At 35.7% G+C, this 19,470-nt stretch overlaps 1 protein-coding gene across 3 annotated transcripts in view; it reads right to left on the bottom strand.

The window, feature by feature from the left end:
- Positions 1-19,470, bottom strand: part of LOC111567996 (multiple epidermal growth factor-like domains protein 11) — a 174,304-nt gene that overhangs the window by 89,102 nt on the left and 65,732 nt on the right. For all 3 annotated transcript variants that reach the window (XM_055012030.1, XM_055012035.1, XM_055012037.1), the window contains exon 6: positions 9,610-9,702. In XM_055012030.1, coding sequence (XP_054868005.1) covers positions 9,610-9,702 — 93 coding nt within the window. The remainder of the gene's footprint in view (positions 1-9,609; positions 9,703-19,470) is intronic.

Genomic DNA, 19,470 nt, shown 5'->3' with positions numbered 1-19,470 from the left:
GCAGCTCTAACGGCTGAATGTCTGCCCACCTGCCGTTCTGCTGCTCACAAGGCTTCTGTTGTCGTGGTTCTGTGTGTTTGCATGTTTCCTCTGCATGAACGCTGCTCTGATAGTTAGAGTCTGGAGAGCAGCGGCTCCCACATCTGACTCAACAAACCCACCCAACATCAACATGTTGAGAAGATCAGGAACAAAAGAGGAGAAGCTCGACGTATGAGGGCAAAGAGACACGAAATGACCACTAAGAGATGTAAAATGATCATAAATAAACACAAAACGACCGAAAAAAGATGCAAAACCATTACAAAGTGACACAAAATGACCCCAAAAAGGAACAAAATGGCCACAAACACATGCAAAACATCCAAAAAGAGACAGAAAACGACCAGAGACACAAATGACCGCAAAGACATGCAAAATGATCACTAAGAAACATAAAAAAGAGACAAAAAATTACCAAAAAAAGATGTAAAACCATTACAAAGAGACACAAAATGATCTCAAATAGGTACAAAATGACCACAAACAGCCAAAAAGAGACAGAAAATGATCAAAAAAGATATAAAATGACTCTAAAGAGATGCAAAATAGCCAAAAAGAAAAAGAAAATTGCCAAAAAGAGGCAAAACCATCACAAAAAGATGCAAAATGATCATAAATAAAAACAAAACGACCCAAGAGAGATGCAAAATGGCCAAAAAGAGACAGAAAATTACCAAAAAGAGATGCAAAACCATTACAAAGAGACACAAAATGACACCAAAAAGACACAAAATGACCACAAACGGATGGAAAACATCCAAAAACAGACACGAATTGACCTCATAACTCATTTTGAATAAATTGACTACAAAGAGATGCAGAGAGAAATTACGCCACCAAAAGGAGACGTGCAAATGACCAAAAAGACACACAAATAGACACAAAACAAACACACTCCAAAGCAGCACAAAATGACTACAAATAAACACAAATCAACCACAGGGAGATGCAAACAACCTCAACAAGACAAAAAATGACCCAAAGGAGACATAAAATGACCAAAAACAGTCATAAACTGATCACAAAGAAGCACAAAATGATCTAAAAGAGGCCCAGATGATCACAGACAAAAAATGACCACAAATGGTCACAAAACCACGACAAAAAGATGCAAAATCATCATAAAGAAGCACAAAATGATCAAAAGAGATGCAAAATGACCACAAAGAGACGCAAAACAACTCCCAAAATGCACAAAATCACCATAAAGAGGCACAAAATGATTACAAATAAACAAAAAATTACCAAAAAGAGGCACAAAATCACCACAAATGGAGACAAAAAATGACCACAGTTCCAAAACGCCCCCAAAAGAGATGCAAAACAGCCACAAAGAGATGCAAAATGGCCATGTAGACTCATTTTGACCAAAAAGAAGCACCAATCCACCACAAAGAGACACAAAACCACCACAAAAAGATGCAAAACCATCACAAAGAGACGCAGAGACATTAAACCCCCCCAATGAGATGCACAAATTTCCAAAAAGACACAGAAAGCAACACAAAATGATACATATCGACCACAAACAGATGCAAAACAACTCCAAAAAGGCACAAAATTACCACAAACAGATGCATAAACGACCACAAAGAGATTAAAAAGATTATAAATAAACATAAATTGACCACAAAGAGGAAAAATTACCACAAAGAGACACAAAACTGTCACATAGAAGCACAAAAGAAATAAACAAAAATTCATTTTGACCAAAGACAGACACAAAATGACCAAAAGGAAGCACCGATCGACAATAGAGATGCAAAGAGACATTACACCACCAAAAAGTGGCCAAAAAGACACACAGATAGGCACAAAACAACCACAAAGAGGCACAGATGACCATAAAAGAGACTAAAAACAACCACAACTAATTTAATGATTCAGATCAAGCTTTTAAATTGCAAACATGTTGTTTCTCTCTTCCTGAAGCTACTGAATGCCAGACCAACTTCATTTTAAACATTTTTAAACTCTTTTTCTGTGATTCGTACATTTCCAGCTCCAGGAGGAAACTCTGAACCTCGTCAGCTAAAAGCAGAGTTCATTTAAAGTCCCGTTTCCATGGAAACTAATGGAGTCCTGAGCTGCAGAGAGAAACCTCGCCGCTGCTCTCCGGGTTCGTGAACTCCAACCCGACTTCCCCCCACAGGAGCCGGCAGAGTGGCGAGGTCAACTACCCATAATCCTTTGTGTTCACCAGGTCACTTCCTGCAGCTGGCTGGAATTAAAGTGTCGCCTCCTTCAGCCGCCTGGGAGCTGACTGAACCCCGGTGACATTTACCGCAAGAAACAGCGAAACGGAGGCATGTCAGGTTAAAAACACACAATAGACCGCAGAGACGACAAAATACCAACAACACTACTCTGATAGAATATATATAACAATAAGAAAACCTGAAAATCAACAACAAAAAGACACAAAACAACCACAGAGACACAAAACAACCACAAAGAGACACAAAATGACCACAAAGAGAAACATCCCAGAGACACAAAACAACCACAGAGACACAAAACAACGACAAAAAGACACAAATCAACCAGAGAGACACAAAACAACCACAAACAGATGCAAAACAACCACAAACAGATGCAAAATGACAAAAAAACACAAAACAACCACAAAGAGACACAAAACAACCATAAATAGAAACTAAACAACCACAGAGAGACACTATTGGTTCCATTGGTTCTATTGGTTCTATTGGTTCCATTGGTTCTATTAGTTCCGTTGGTTCTATTGGTTCCATTGGTTCTATTGGTTCCATTGGTTCTATTGGTTCCGTTGGTTCTATTGGTTCCATTGGTTCTATTGGCTCCGTTGGTTCCATTGGTTCCGTTGGTTCTATTGGTTCCATTGGTTCCGTTGGTTCTATTGGTTCCATTGGTTCTATTGGTTCCACTGGTTCCATTGGTTCTATTGGTTCCACTGGTTCCATTGGTTCAGGACCCCTCAATCCAGAGAATTTTTCGTGAAACTAAATCTTGAGATGTTTCAGTCAGATATTTAACACACTGATTTCCTATTTCATGTTTTATTTTAATAAAATAAAGCAAACAGCAGCAGAATTAACTAAACTCTAGTCCCAATAATCCTGCTGATCACAATGATTCTCTCCTAAAGTGTCGGAGCACAGATTTGATTCTACTCGTTAAGAATCTTTGTCATCTCTGCAGTTCTTCCTCTCTATCTGATTCCTCATCATCTCCTTCATCCTCATCGTCTTTACTTTGTCCTTCCTCATCTGTCCTCTCAGAGTTTAAAGCTGCTGGCGGAGGAATTACTGAAGCAGCTTCCTGCTTAAGCTGGTTGGTTCCACTGGAAAGAAACTCAGGAATCCTCAGGTTTGTTCACAGAGTTGGAAATATTTAAACAGAACTCAAAGACCACAGTTACAAAAACGCAGAAAGTATTTAAATGGAACAGCGGCTCCTAAAAATGAAATCTGACTCAGAATGAAGGAAGTGATGCTTCAAATAAACTGCAAAAATAAAGATTTGTTCAGTTCATATTATGAGATATTTTCATGTTATATTGAGATATTTTCATGTTACATTGAAATATTTTCATGTTATATTGAAATATTATCATGTTTTGTCAAGATATTTTCATGTTATATTGAAATATATTCATGTTATGTTGAGATATTTTAATGTTATGTTGATATATTTACATGTTACATTGAGATATTTTCATTTTATATCAAGATATTTTATGTTATATTGAGATATTTTATGTCATATTGAGATATTTTCACATTGTCAAGATATTTGCATATAATGAGATATTTTCATGTTTTGTCAAGATATTTTCATGTCATGTGGAGATATTGTCTGTTATGTTGAGATATTTTAATATTTTCATGTTACCTTGAGATATTTTCATGCTATGTCAAGATATTTTCAAGTTATATTGAGATATGTTCACGTTATGTCAAGATATGTGCATGTAATGACAAAGTATTTTCATGTTATATTGAAATTTTTTCATGTTACCCCGAGATATTTTAATGTTGTATTGAGATATTTTAATGTTGTGTTGAGATATTTTATGTTATGTTGAGATATTTTCATGGTATGTCTATAAATTTGTTATTTGTGAATGAACTATTGTAACTATTTTCCAGATATCTCTGTTTTTTCATCGTTGTATTTTACAGGTTGGGAACTTAAACATATTTTTTCTGCTACATTTTCCCCTTACTTTTGCAAGATTTTTAAAATTTTCGCAGGTGAACTTTGATTATCTCTTCAGAAATATAATGATTTTATAGACATTTCCTTTTGTTTTCACCATTTCTCTTCAATTTGTGCTAAAATCACGCCACAAACACCATAACTGCACCAAAGAAAGGTCCATTTTCTGCATAAAAACAACCAGAGGGCGCTAAAATCTGTGCTGACATTATTTCCTGACACATAAAATGAACTTCTAGTTTGTCTGTTCGTTTTTGTGACTCTAATCAGCAGATCTCAGCTGGACTTTGTCTCGTAGGAGGATAATTACTGAACTGTTTGTCATCGGGTCGGCGTGAAGCGTTCAGACTAACGAGCTTCCACCTCAGTCGACCAATCAGGACGCAGGAAACCCTCTGACTCACCTGAAGCCTCTAATAGATAAACTGATAAAATCATGGAGGCTCTCAGAACAAACGGTGGGACTCATTTCCTCTGAACCAATAACCTGCTTTCCTCAGGAATCTTTTCTCTAACAGGCGACAGATTCATGTGAAAATGTGTTTTTATCTGCAGAGCGACTTCATGCAGCTTCACATGAAACAAACACAAGCAGAAGGACGGAGGTGGAATCAGATGAACTTCCAGAAGCGAAGCCGTTTGCTCGTGTTTACCTCCTTAAACAGCGACATTAGTGCAGCTCGATACTCCTTCCTTCCTGCTGGATTTATTTAACCCCCAATGGTTCGACTTCGGTCCCTTCGGTCCAAAAGCAGCAATAAAAGCAGGTAAACAGACGAGCGGTCCAATAGAACAAGGGGCTGAAGGGCTGAAGGACTCATCAGGAGTCGATAGACCCCAAATCCCCTCATAGTGGCCTCAGGCTGAGGCTTTAAACTGGACCGCAGCAAAACTTCTTCACCACAGAACGTGTATTTTCAGAGAATAATGAGATATTTTTACACTATGATGAATTATGTTCGTGTTAAATCGGATATTTTCATGTTATGATGAGATATTTTCAGGTCATAGCAAGATGCTTTCACAATATAACAAAATATTTTCACACGATGATGAGATCACTTCAAGTTATATCAAGATTTTTTCATATTGTAACAAGATATTTTCATGCTATGATGAAATATTTTGAGGTTTAAACTAAATATTTTTACATTATGATGAAATATTTTCATGATCAACAAGATATTTTCACGCTACGAGATATTTTGAGGTTTTAACGAGATATTTTTTCATTGTGATGAAATATTTTGACGGTAAATGAGATATTTTCACGTTATGATGCGATATTTTAAGGTTTTAACGAGATATTTTTACAATTAGACAAAATAATTTTGTATCAAGACAAGATATTTTTTCGTCAAGGTGAGATATTTTGGGATTTCAACAAGATATTTGAATGGAGTGACAAGATATTGTTGCATTATGATGAAATATTTTCATGTTAAACGAGATATTTTCATGCTATGATGAGATATTGAAAGGTTTTAACAATATATTTTTCTGTTATAATGAAATATTTTTGTGTTAAATATGTCATTTTTAAGTTATAACAAGGTATTTTCACATTAAAATGAGATAATCCTACATCAAGACGAGGTATTGTCACGTCATGATGAAATATTTAGAAGTTTTAATAAGATATTTTTGTGCTATGGTGAAATATTTTATCACTATGATGAGATAATTTTGCATCATGGTGAGATATTTTCAAGTACTAACAATATATTTTTGCATCAAGACAATATTTTCTCATCATGAAGAGATATTTTGAGGTTGTAACAAAATGAAAATACTTTCATTGTACGTCAGTATATTTTCATGTTTAAACAAGATATTTTCACATTATGTTAAGATATTTTAACGTAATGTCGAGAAATTTTCATATTATGTTAAGATATTTTCATGCTATTTCAAGGTACTTTCATGTTATGTCAAGATTTTTTCACTTTTAAAGAAGATATTTCCACATGATGTCAAGATAGTTCCATAGACTGTTGAGATTTTTCCACGATGTTGAATCTTTTCACATCATGGCAAGATATTTTCACATTATGTTGCAATATTTTCATGTCATTGGTATGTCGAGATATTTTCACATTATGTTAAGATATTTTCCCATTATGTCAAGAAACTTTCATGTTATGTTGAGATATTTTCATTTTTAAAGACTTTTCCACATGATGTCGAGATATTTTCATGTTATGTTGAGATATATTTTAATGGTTAAACAAAATACTTGCACATAATGTTGAGATATTTTCATGTTACGTCAACATATTTTGAAAATAATGCCAAGATATTTTCATGTTATGTCAAGATATTTGTACATAATTTCAAGATATTGTCAGGTTTTGTTGCAATTGCTTTGAATGATGTTGAGGTATTTTCATGTCTTAATGAAATATTTCCACATGATGTCAAGATATTTTCCCATAATGTTGAAACATTTTCACGCTGTCAAGATATTTTCACATTATGACATTTTCATGACATATATTTTCAAATTCTAATATATTTTCTCGTAATAACAAGATATTTACATGTAATTATGAGAAGTTTTCATGCATTATCAAGATGTTTTTCATGTTATTTCAAGATATCTTTATGTTGCAAGAAAAGATATTTGCACATTATGTCGAGATATTTTCACATTTTGTCAAGATATTTTCATGTTATGTTGAGATATTTTCATGTTAAAACAAAATATTTCCACACAATGTCAAGATATTTTCAGGTGTTGCGATTGTTTTGCATGATAAGGTATTTTCATGTCTAAATGAAATATTTCCACATGATGTTGAGATATTTTCACACTATGTAGAAGTACTTTCATGTTGTCGAGATATTTCCTTGTTTTAACTAGATATTTTCACATAATGTTGAAATATTTTCATGTTATGTTGAGATATTTTTGCATTTATATGACATATATTTTCAAATTAAAATATATTTTCACGCCATTATGACATTTTCACGACATATATTTTCAAATTCTAATATATTTTCTCGTAATAACAAGATGTGTTCACATCACAAGATATTCACATTTAATAATGAGAAGTTTTCATGCATTAACAAGATGTTTTTCACGCTATTTCAAGATATTTTCATGCTGTAACAAGATATTTGCACATTGTGATGAGATATTTTTACATCTGAACTTATTTTCATGCTGCACCGAGACATTTTCAAATTAGAACAACATATCTTCATGCTACAACACTGCAATAATGTGTACAACAAATCGTTATCCCAATATTTAGATGTTGTAAATGAAACTGATGTGTGATTCTACAGAACTAAACAGGAAGTCAGAGTCAGTTTGTAAAGAAGCAGCTCTGACGGTAGGTTTTATTTCTCTGCAGTAAAGTTCACTTTGTTTCCTTCACAGCTCACTTTGACTGGAGGAGAATTTAAACCCTTTAATATTAAACATGAGACAGCTGCCGTCTGGGAAATTTAACTGTAAAACTTTTGACATCAATCTGATCGGTTCTGGAAGATTTTATTGGTTTGGCCTCAGATTTTACAGCTGACAGCTTTCACTTTATTCACCTTCAGATTGTGCAGAACATCAAACCTTCTTCTTCTTTTAAACTCAGGGGAGGTTTGTGTTTTTGTGTTTGCCTGTATTCTGTCTGCATCTACTGTATATAATGACTTGTTTTTTCCACTCTGCAGACACTTTAAACTGTTTCTGTGGCCTAAAAATGAACTGAAACTTGAATTTAGAGCAGCGAGCAGGAAAACGATGATGTCCTTCTGGCTCATTAAACTTTTCCTTTATTTACCCACAACCGATTAGTTCAGAGACGAGCCTCGCTGGGGAAATGTGTCTTTTATGGCTGCAGAAGGTTAAAGACAGACGACGTGGAGGCTTTCAAATGTCAATCTGTGATCATTAAGCTGTCAGCAGTTATTAAAGCTGCAGGTTTCATTCATGCACATTAAGCTCTGATTTGCACAATAAAAGAAGAAGCAAAAGAAAAAACGGTTTTGAAGGTAATTTTTAAGGAGTTTCTGCTATGCTTTGTTAAATTAGAGATAATGTCTTGTAAAATAACAAAAAAAGGTATAAATTTACATGTTAACCATAAAAAAACAGGCCAAAACTATCAAAATGTCCACATCGAAAAATCTGTATTAATGCATTTAACTTGTTCTTTTAACACAATTCTTTGTTAAAAAAAAAAAAAAAAAAAAATTATCTGGAAAAAACACAATTATTTTACAGATATTTGATTCTGAATCAAGACAGGATATTTCCTCATCACGATGAGATATTTTGAAGTTTTAACAAGATGTTTATATGGGATGACAGGATAATTCTACATTATGAAGACATACTTTCCTTGTTCCATTGTTGAGAGTTTCATGTTATGTTGAGCTATTGTAACGTTACATAGGATATTTTCGCACCATGTCGAGATATTTCCACACAATGTTGAGATGTTTTCATGTTATGTCAAGATATTTTCATGTCATGTTGAGATATTTCTACATGACAAGATATTTTCCCATAACGTTAGATATTTTCATGGTATGTCAAGATATTTCCAGACAATGTCAAGCTATTTTCACGTCATGTCGACATATTTCCACGGTGCTTTGCTTTGTTTATGCACCACTTAAACATCCAGGATTACACAAAAACTACACAGCTGCATTTCATGAAACCTGATGTAAAGATGGAGCGAGAGCAAAAGAAGAAACTTTACTGCAGATCACTTACGATTCGTCTATCGGCACTAAAAATCTAAATACATTACAAATAAATATGACCTGTAAAGAATCTGTAAAGTCTGCCAGGAGTAAACATGTGTTCATGGGATGTTTGAGTCACATATGATGGTCATAAATATGACCATCATATGTGACATAGGGACATAAATGTGAGGCAAAAGATGAAGCAGGATAAATAGTATGAACCAAACTCACAGCAACACTTCATTTCTGTTAAATGATCCATTAGTTTCTCTGTTAGAGCCACAGAACCAGATCTATTTGCACAGCGATGAAGAACGGTCTGACTGCACCTCATCATCATTTAATCTGCTACAGAAGGTCAAAAACACTCTTTTTTTGAGCTGAAACACAACCGCTGCTAAGTGCTGCTAAGCCTAGGATGCAGTGATGGTGCCCCATCAGAACAGGATGCAGTGATGGTTCTGTTCTGATGGGTGTGCATCACACCCATCAGAACAGCGACGAAGGAAAATCGATAAACTCACTGAAAAACACCCAAACTCATCGTTTCCAGCATCTACGAGGTTCATGCTTCACAAAGCAAACAGCAGAAGAAGAGGAGAATGGCAGGATGATGCTAACAGTCAGCTAGCGTGATGCTAACTGATTAGCGGTACTTACCACTGGAGCAGTCGAGGCCTCCCCAGCCTGGTTCACACTGGCAGGTATCCGGAGAAACACAACGTCCATGAGCACATTCTTCAGTACACAACGCTGAGGAGGAACAAAAAAAAAATGCTGTCAGAAACACAACAGAAACGATGACGTCTGTTTGAACCTTTAAACGTTTCTAACTGTGCTGCTGCCTGCTCTGGTTTTCTACAGAGAAATGCCTAATGAACAGAATGACAGAACGACACAAAGAGGCAAAAATAGCATGAAAAGATGCACAAATGACACAAAAAGCTGCAAAAATCAGACAGAAATGTTACAAAAAGACACAAAACTGACAAATTTCAATTCATTTTTCTCTGCAATCAAAAGTCCTGCAGCTCTGTGGAACCACATCATGATGAAGAAGGAGAAAGAACTCAGAATTTTTAAAATTTCGCTGTACATTGTGTTTTTATAATGACAATAAAAAGCATTCTCTTCTATTCCGTGTCTAATGTGTAGTAAATATTGTCTAAACACAAAACTTGCATAATTACTCATCTCTGTCAACAATGACTTAAAATCTGTCCAAAATAACCAAAAAAAATGTCCAAATTCTTTGGAACTTAAACAAAACAATTCAAAACTGGTTTAAAATGGAAATTTTGGACATTTTGAGGCCCACTAGTGTTGGAAAAGTAGTCCCACTAAGTGGGAAAAATGAAGGCTCTACAAACTGTCATTTTTCTTGTTTTGTGTCTCATTTTGGTTCTTTTATGTGTCTTTGGGACGATTTTGTCTCTTTGTGGTGATTTAGTTTCCACATCCTGTAGATATTCTCCATCTTTAACAGCCTCTCCAGACTTTTCCTCTCTACTCTGCTCATTATCAGTAGAAAGATGTTTCACCATGCTGGATGGATCTCCAACTACTAGATGCTCTGTTCACTGTTTCTGAGCCATGCTGCATTTATTCATTCATCCAGTAGCTTTGGTTTTCCTCTCATGATCATTTCTAGACTAATTTTAACCCTCCTGTTGTGCTCATTCACGGGCACCAAAAATTATTGTTTCCATGTCTGAAAAAAAATCCAAAAATTCAGCAAAAAATTTCCCAAATTTCTGAAAATTTGCAAAACCTTCAGGAAGAAAATTCCAGTAATTCCTTTAAAGTTTCCCTTAAAAGTTTTATTTAAAAAATAATTCCACAAATTTGGCAAGAAAATTCTTGTAAATATTTTCAAAAAATGAGTAAAAATCTTCCAAAAAAATCCTAAAAATATCTAAAGTGATTCCATATATATCAGCAAAACTTCTGATATTTTCTTAAGAACATTCACATAAAAATCAACCAAAATCCAGCGAAATTTGCTGGATTTTGGTTGATTTTTTTTTGGGTGAATGTTCTTAAGAAGCATTTTTAACATTTCTTTTTTTCCACCACAAAATGTTCAATGGTTTCCCAAATTGTTGAAAATGTGGACATCAGAAGTTTCACTGTGAAAATAAAATTTTTTCTCCACATTTTCAAACTTTAAAAGGGGTCAATTTTCACCCGCAGGACGACACGAGGGTTAAATCAATTTGAATAGTTAAATATCGAAAAATAAAAACAAAAAACTTTTTTGTGGTAATTCTGCATCTTTTTGTGTATATTTTAGCCCTGTTTGGGGTAGTTCCAGTACTTTTTGTGGTAATTTTGCGTGTTTTTGTGGTAATTTTGCATCTTTTTCTATTGTTTCTGTTGTGATAATTTCACCTGTTTTTGTGGTGATTCAGCATTTTTTTTTGTGGTGTTTTTGCATCTCTTGCGGTCTTTTTTGGTGTTGTTTTTTGTGTCCTTTTTGAAGATTTTCTGAAGAAAATAAAACAGATTTAGTCTTTAGGTTGTGACACCTTCAGTGTATCTTGGCCAGGACTCCCTTATAAAAGAGGTTGTTAATCTCAGTGGGATTTCTCCTGGTTAAAAAAGGTTAATACATTTTTTAAAAATGCAATTTTGAACAAATTTGAGTCAGTTTTGAGCAATATTTTGAATCTTTTTTTAAGGTTTCTGTAATTTTGAACATGAATATTTCAAAGTTTTCAGTCTCTCCAGACTTTTGATGTTAGATTTTCCTCTGATGATCATTTTTAGTGACATTTTTAAACATTTTTTCTGGACAAGTTTACACCATTTTAGACCATTTTTGAGTCAGTTTATGTGAGTTGATGTAATTTTTGAGTTTTTGCTGATTTCTGATTTTCCTCTCCGTCTCTCTGTGGAAACACTGCCTGCAGTTCAACCTGAAAACTCGGAATTTTCTTGACCTGAATGTAGATCGCACTGGATTATATCATGACTTCACAACTGCAACAGGAAGTGCAGAGTTCTTTGTTTTTTACAAAATTGGTTTAGCACAAACGTTTCTGAAGAATTTCTAAATGAGATTTTGATGAAAAATATCACATTTCTCTGTACGATGTGTTCAAGGACTGTTGGAAAGCCCAAAATCAGATGATTCTTTTTGATAAATGTTGGGATTTTATAGATTTTTGAAAAAAGAAAATCTGTCTTTTGAGCACTTTTCAGTTCAAATTGATCAGAATTTTGCCAACAGAATCCTCTTAGTGTGCAAACATCCCAGAGTTCATGAGATCCCGAGAATATCTTCCAAGGTCATGATTCTAATTATCATTTATTAGAGTCATTTCTGTGCAGCTCAGCACATAAACTTTGTGCTAAAAAGACTTTAACTCTGGAGGATAATGTCTCGATTAGACGGGAACGAATTCCTGCTTTAGGGCAACGTTTGACCACAGTGGAGGTTTCTGGTCAAATTAAAGGAAAAGATCTGATCTGACTCAGAGGTTTTAAATCCGTCAGATAACAGAGGTTTTTATTTCTAATAACATGAAGTGAACATGTAAATATGTGACATTTTTACCTCTCGGAGTCTTTTAACATGTCAGCTCTGCTGCTGTTTTAGAGAACAAACTGTGTCCGCTTGTTAATATTAATGTTTGCAGAATAAAACCTGTTTTCCTCCGACATGCAGAGATGCCGGTCAGCTGATAGAAGCATTTTATCGGCGTTGTTCAGAAGACAGATTAGCGCCGCTGACATCTCCATTCCTGCTGTAATATTTCACCGAGACACAAACGTACGGCGGAGATGATAAATGACTTCTGTCAGCATCGGAGGACGAGAAAAAGCAGAAATAAAGACGTTCAGCAGCAGAAAGAGTGGCTCTGATGGACCACAAGGAGCAAAACGTAAAAGTTTAAACTCGCCAGGATCAGTTTTAATAATAAAACTGGACTTTTTCTCTTCCACTTATCAAGTTGCTGCATCACATGGAACATTTCTGCAGGTTTTTTTATGAGAAATCATTAAAATCTGTAGTTTTTTAGGATGTGAAATATAAAATCCGCACCATCAGCCACAACATAGTTATAGTTTTTAACTATTATTTTAAGTTTTTATAGTTTTTTAAAAGGTTTTTTTAAGTTTTTATATATATATATATATATATATAAAAATATAAAATTTTATATATATATATATATATATATATATATATAATTATATAATTATATAATTTGTAAAATAACACACAAAAAATACATTATAATTTAAAACAGCAAGTAACTTGACATAATTTTCATCGTACATAATTTTTGGTTATTTTACAGAGTTTTACTGTATTCTTAAATTACTAAAAACCTTTTAACTACATTTTTTTAATATTTTTATTTATTTATTCATTTATTATGTAAAGATTTTGTTAAATAACTTGTAAAATCAGCAAAAAAAAATACATGATAATATTAAAAATTGGCCAAAAATGCAAAAAAAAATCCTCCTGTTTCTGTTACATTTTTTATTTAAAAAATATCTGTAATAAACTCTTTAGCAGCATCTGAATGCATTTAAATCAGTTATAATTATTTGACATTATTTGAAATAAAAAAATTGCATATTGACTGAAAAATAGTAAAAAAAATCTCAGATTATCCCTGTGTTGTTTAATTATTGATCATATATAGGAAAGTTAGACATTTTTTTTAAAAATATGCAAAAATATGAAATAATGATCACTCATAAATCTGTACAAAACAAAGAGGAATTTGTTCTTTTCCAACATTAGAAAATAAATTATTTACATGATTATATTTACTGTATTTAAATCTGTAAAAAACTAGATAAAGTATAAAATATACTTGTATTTTTAAAAATTTTATACATACATATATATATATATATATATATATATATATATATATATATATATATATATATATATATATACATACATACACACACTTATATCAGTACATGTAGTATTTACTGCAGTATCTTAGCTGAAGTGAACTTCCTGTAACTCCTGAGGTTCGTTATGAATTCTGCATCCAGCGTCAGGTTGGACTGACAGCTCAGAGACTCAGAAAAACACGACGCTCGACTCGCATACGAATGTGGAGCTGATGAAAGAGGACGTTCCTGAAAGCAGCATGAAAGAAGATGCTCCTGAACGCAGCAAATAAATGAAAGAAGACGCTCCTGAACACAGCATGAAAGAAGATGCGCCTGAACACAGCAAATAAATGAAAGAAGACGCTCCTGAACACAGCAAATAAATGAAAGAAGACGCTCCTGAACATAGCATGAAAGAAGATGCGCCTGAACGCAGCATGAAAGAGGACGTTCCTGAACGCAGCATAAAAGAGGACGCTCCTGATCGCAGCATGAAAGAAGACGCTCCTGAACGCAGCATGAAAGAGGGTGTTCCTGAACACAGCATGAAAGAGGGTGTTCCTGAACACAGCATGAAAGAGGACGCTCCTGAACGCAGCATGAAAGAGGACGCTCCTGAACGCAGCATGAAAGAGGACGCTCCTGAACGCAGCATGAAAGAAGACGCTCCTGAACGCAGCATGAAAGAAGACGCTCCTGAACGCAGCATGAAAGAGGACGCTCCTGAACGCAGCATGAAAGAGGACGCTCCTGAACGCAGCATGAAAGAAGACGCTCCTGAAGGCAGCATGAAAGAAGACGCTCCTGAATGCAGCATGAAAGAAGACGCTCCTGAATGCAGCAAATGAATGAAAGAAGAAGCTCCTGAACACAGCATGAAAGAAGACGCTCCTGAACGCAGCATGAAAGAAGACGCTCCTGAACGCAGCATGAAACAAGACGCTCCTGAATGCAGCAAATGAATGAAAGAAGAAGCTCCTGAACGCAGCATGAAAGAGGACGCTCCTGAATGCAGCAAATGAATGAAAGAAGACGCTCCTGAACGCAGCGCGGCGACCTGTTTTCTGAGGCGAGTCGTTTGTTTAAAATCAGCAGAAAAAGCAGCGCTGAGCTCTGGAGGCTGCAGGAGTCGCTGAAGCCGTTTTTTTACGGCGTTTTCTCCACAGAGAGTCGTCCGTTCTGGATTTACGGCGGCAGGTTGTTAACATTTTACAGCGTTCTTTGTGCATTAAGACGAGCAACTAGTTGGCAGCAACTCAGGAAAGATTTACACTGAGGAGCTGCTGCTGGAACACAGAAAATCACACTTTTTAGCTTCAATAAAGACAAAACCTGCAGGATTCTACTAAAAATACCAGATTTACCTCATCCTGGTAAACCTACCTCAGTACTTTTACCTATTCTAGTCTAATTTTAGTTTAGTTTATTTCAGTACAGGTTTGTGCTTCTATCTTGTGGGTTTTCTACTTTCTAGATGCTGCATTTCTCATGTTATGTCATTCAGTTTTTTCTGAGCTTGACTGATGACTAGACTTCACAGTCGTATCATCAGACCTGAGGTCGAATGTCTCGGACACTCAGGTAGAGAGAGGAGCAGAGCTGTCAACTGATCACCACCTGGTGGTGAGTTGGATCCGATGGAAGACTGCCGGGTGGTGGTTCCCATTTCCAAAAGGGGGACCGCAGAGTGTGTTCCAACTACCAGGTATGACACTTCTCAGCCTCCCTGAGAAGTTTACTGTAGGGTGCTGGAAGGGAGGCTCCAACCGATAGTTGAACCTCAGATTCAGGAGGAGCAATGTGGATTCCGTCCTGGTCGTGGAACGTGGATCAGGTCTTTCCTCTTGTGGAGCTGCTGAGGGGGTCATGGGAGTTGGACCTGCCAGTCTACATGTGGTTTGTGGATCTGGAGAAGGTCTACAACTGTGTCCCCCGAGGGGCTCTGTGGGGGGAACTGAGGGAGTATGGGGAACTGAGGGAGTATGGGGTACTGAGGGAGTATGGGGGTACTGAGGGAGTATGGGGCACTGAGGGAGTATGGGGCACTGAGGGAGTATGGGGTACTGAGGGAGTATGGGGTACTGAGGGAGTATGGGGCACTGAGGGAGTATGGGGCACTGAGGGAGTATGGGGCACTGAGGGAGTATGGGGCACTGAGGGAGTATGGGGCACCGAGGGAGTATGGGGCACCGAGGGAGTATGGGGCACCGAGGGAGTATGGGGCACTGAGGGAGTATGGGGCACTGAGGGAGTATGGGGCACCGAGGGAGTATGGGGTACCGAGGGAGTATGGGGTACCGAGGGAGTATGGGGTACCGAGGGAGTATGGGGCACCGAGGGAGTATGGGGCACCGAGGGAGTATGGGGCACTGAGGGAGTATGGGGAACTGAGGGAGTATGGGGCACTGAGGGAGTATGGGGCACTGAGGGAGTATGGGGCACTGAGGGAGTATGGGGCACTGAGGGAGTATGGGGTACTGAGGGAGTATGGGGTACTGAGGGAGTATGGGGCACTGAGGGAGTATGGGGCACTGAGGGAGTATGGGGTACTGAGGGAGTATGGGGTACTGAGGGAGTATGGGGTACTGAGGGAGTATGGGGCACTGAGGGAGTAATGACTAATGTCGCTGCGTCACATAGATCATTTGTGTAGATTTTTTAAGAGAAATCATCAAAAACTCTACGTTTTTATGATGTGAAATGTAAAGTCTGCTCCAGTCAGCCACAACATGAAAACCACCGACAGTCTTTTTATTTAAGTGTTTTTAAACTATCATTCTTTAATTACTTTTTAAATTTCTGTATATTTTTTTATTTTTATGTGTTTATTTCTTTATCTATTTTACAGATTGTGTTAAATAACTAGTAAATTCACACAAAAAACATGATCATTTCAAAAATGGGCCAAAAACGAAAAAAAACCATCCATAAAAATCTGTATTTTTACACAGTAATTTGTTCTTTTAGAGTATAATAAAAAAAACTGTAATGATAATTTTTATCTATTAATTTAATTTTTATGTATTTGTTTTTTTGTTTTGTTTTGTTTTTTACAGATTTTCTTCTTGTTTTTCTTAGAAATGTGCACTTAGGCTAAGTTTGATTGAATAAAAATGGCTTCAGGAAGTCTTTGAGCTTTTATTTTTCTTATTTTTCTTGCTTTTGACTCCAACAAACAGACTCCAGGAGTCCTACTTCATCTTTTTCCAGTTCTTTTGTGTCTCGTTGTGTTTTTCTGTTAAACTGGATCACGTTCATCAAACCTTGAAGAGGCTGGAGGTGATAAAACGCTTCACTCCATCACCGTAACGACATAAATAAACACTTTATGCTGCCGTACTTCACCCGTCTTTACACCTTTGTGTGAAAATTAAAATAAATGGAAGCAAAACCCCAAAACCCTGAATGTTTACAGCTTCAAGCGTTTTATCAGTCGATGCTCTGCAGGAAAACATGAAAATATTCAAGTTTAAAGCAGCAGCATTTGATTTTATCTGTAAACTGATCATTCAAAGTGGAAACTCGTTAGAAAAGATTTATGCAAACTGTTAATTATGTGACTTTTTAGAGTGTTTAAATCATGCAATTCATAGTTTTTCACTGACTGGGGATCAGAGCTTTGATTTTAAGCATAAAAATGACAGAAAAAGTCAAATTTAGGAATTTAGGGAAACAAAAAAATATAAAATCAACAGAAAAAGTGGAAAAGAACCAATTTTCTGTGGTTTCTGGTGCGTTTAGCCCCAACAGTCTCTAAATATTAGTTGAAATCTAAAACTAGGCTCATTTCTGATGGATCAGAACCTTTGTGATCGATAATAATTGGATTTTTTTCATTATTTTTTTTGCATTTATCAATGTTTTTATCATCTTTTCTGTCCATTTTGTGTGTTTTTGTAACATCTTCATGTCATTTTTATATCTTTTCATGTCCATTTTATCATCTTTCTGCCATTGTTTGTGTCTTTTGTGTAATTTTAGCATCTTTTGTGTAAGTTTGGTGTCTTTTTGGAATGTGTTGTCATTTTTACATCTTTTTGTGTCTTTTTGTGTAATTTTGATATCTTTTATGTCCACTTTGTGTCTTTTTGTAACGTTTTTGTGTCATTTTTACATATTTTAGTCTCAGTTTTGTGTCTTTTTGTAATGATTTGTGTAATTTTTGCATCTTTTTGTGTTAGTTTTGTGTCTTTATAGTGTTATTTGTGCATCGGTCTGTCATTCTTGTGTCATTTTTCCATCATTTGTGTCATTCTTGTGTCATTGTTGTGCAATTTTTACATCTTTTAAGTCCATTTTTTGTCTTTTTAGTGTCATCTGTGCATCTTTCTGTCATTTTTGTTTCATTTGTGCATCTTTCGTGTCACTTTTGTGTCTTGTTGCATCATTTTATCATTTTTTTGTCATTTTTGTGTCATTTTTGGTCATTTTTACATTTGTGTCAGTTTTGTGTCTTTAAGTTTTTGTTTTTCTCCATTTTAAAACTAAGAATTCAAAGTGCAAACACATTAAAAGTCATCATAACTCACAAAGATCGATGCAAACTGTTATTCTGAGTTTTTAGAGTGTTTTAGAGTGCTTAAATCATACAAAATAAATCCTGAATTCATAGTTTTACACTGACTGAGGATCAGATCTTTGTCAAAGTCAAATTTAGGAATTTAGGAAAATAAAAAACGCAGAAAAGAATCAGTTTTCTGTGGTTTCTGATGAAACATTCCATAATAAATATCTATTAAGGTGTAAAATCAGGCCTATTTATGCAGTTAAACGTTCTAAAAGAAGTCGTGTCTTTCAGTAAAGTGAACTTCTTCTTCTCCTCGCTGGGATCTTTGTGGCGTCCAGCACATTTTGTGGGAGATAAAATGCTTGTGCAAACACAGATTTTAATAAGCGTCTCCTGTAATCCTCCAGAAGAGCTGATAAATCTTTAAAGAGGAGTTGAATCCTTTCATGCTGTGGATGGGAGCAGCAGGATGACATCAGCGGAGCTACAACAGGATTACCAGACATCAGGTTAAATAATCGCTGCCTAATTCAGCCGTCGTCGCCGGCGTCCTTCAACACGTCGATTCTGATTCTAGAGAGGAAATCACAGCATCCTGAGGCAGTGAGAGTGAAACAGAAGCTTTAATATTCTTCCTCTTGTGCTCTGGACGTTCCACCGTGTTCCACTTATTTCTCTTTGTGCGTTCAGTCGTTGGACTTTTGTCTTCCAGGAGGCGACGAACACATTTCTGAATAAAAAATAGCAGCGGGACAGTGGTGCAGTGGCTACAGCTGCTGCCGGGCTCCAACCTGCCGCTCTGGTTTGTATGTTATACTGGATTCTACTGGGTTCTGCTGAGTTTTCTACTCTGCCTCTACTCAGAAATGTCTTCTGGGCAGAACGACACACATAAATAGCAGGAAAAGATGCACACATGACACTAAAGACACAAAACTGACACAAAAAGATGTAAAAATGACACAAACAAGTTACAAAAAGACACAAAACTGACAAAAAGATGAAAAAATGACACAACAATGACAGTAAGATGCACAAATGACACAAAAATGATATAAGAAAGAAAGATGATAAAATGACACAAAAAGAGGTAAAAATGGCAAAAATATTAAAAAAAGACACAAAATGGACATAAAAGATACTAA

The sequence above is a fragment of the Amphiprion ocellaris genome, chromosome 1 (genome assembly GCF_022539595.1).
Source record: "Amphiprion ocellaris isolate individual 3 ecotype Okinawa chromosome 1, ASM2253959v1, whole genome shotgun sequence".
In the NCBI taxonomy this organism is placed as follows: Eukaryota; Metazoa; Chordata; class Actinopteri; family Pomacentridae; genus Amphiprion; species Amphiprion ocellaris.
Note: the sequence above shows the minus strand (reverse complement) of the source record. Positions and strands in the feature narration are given on the sequence as shown.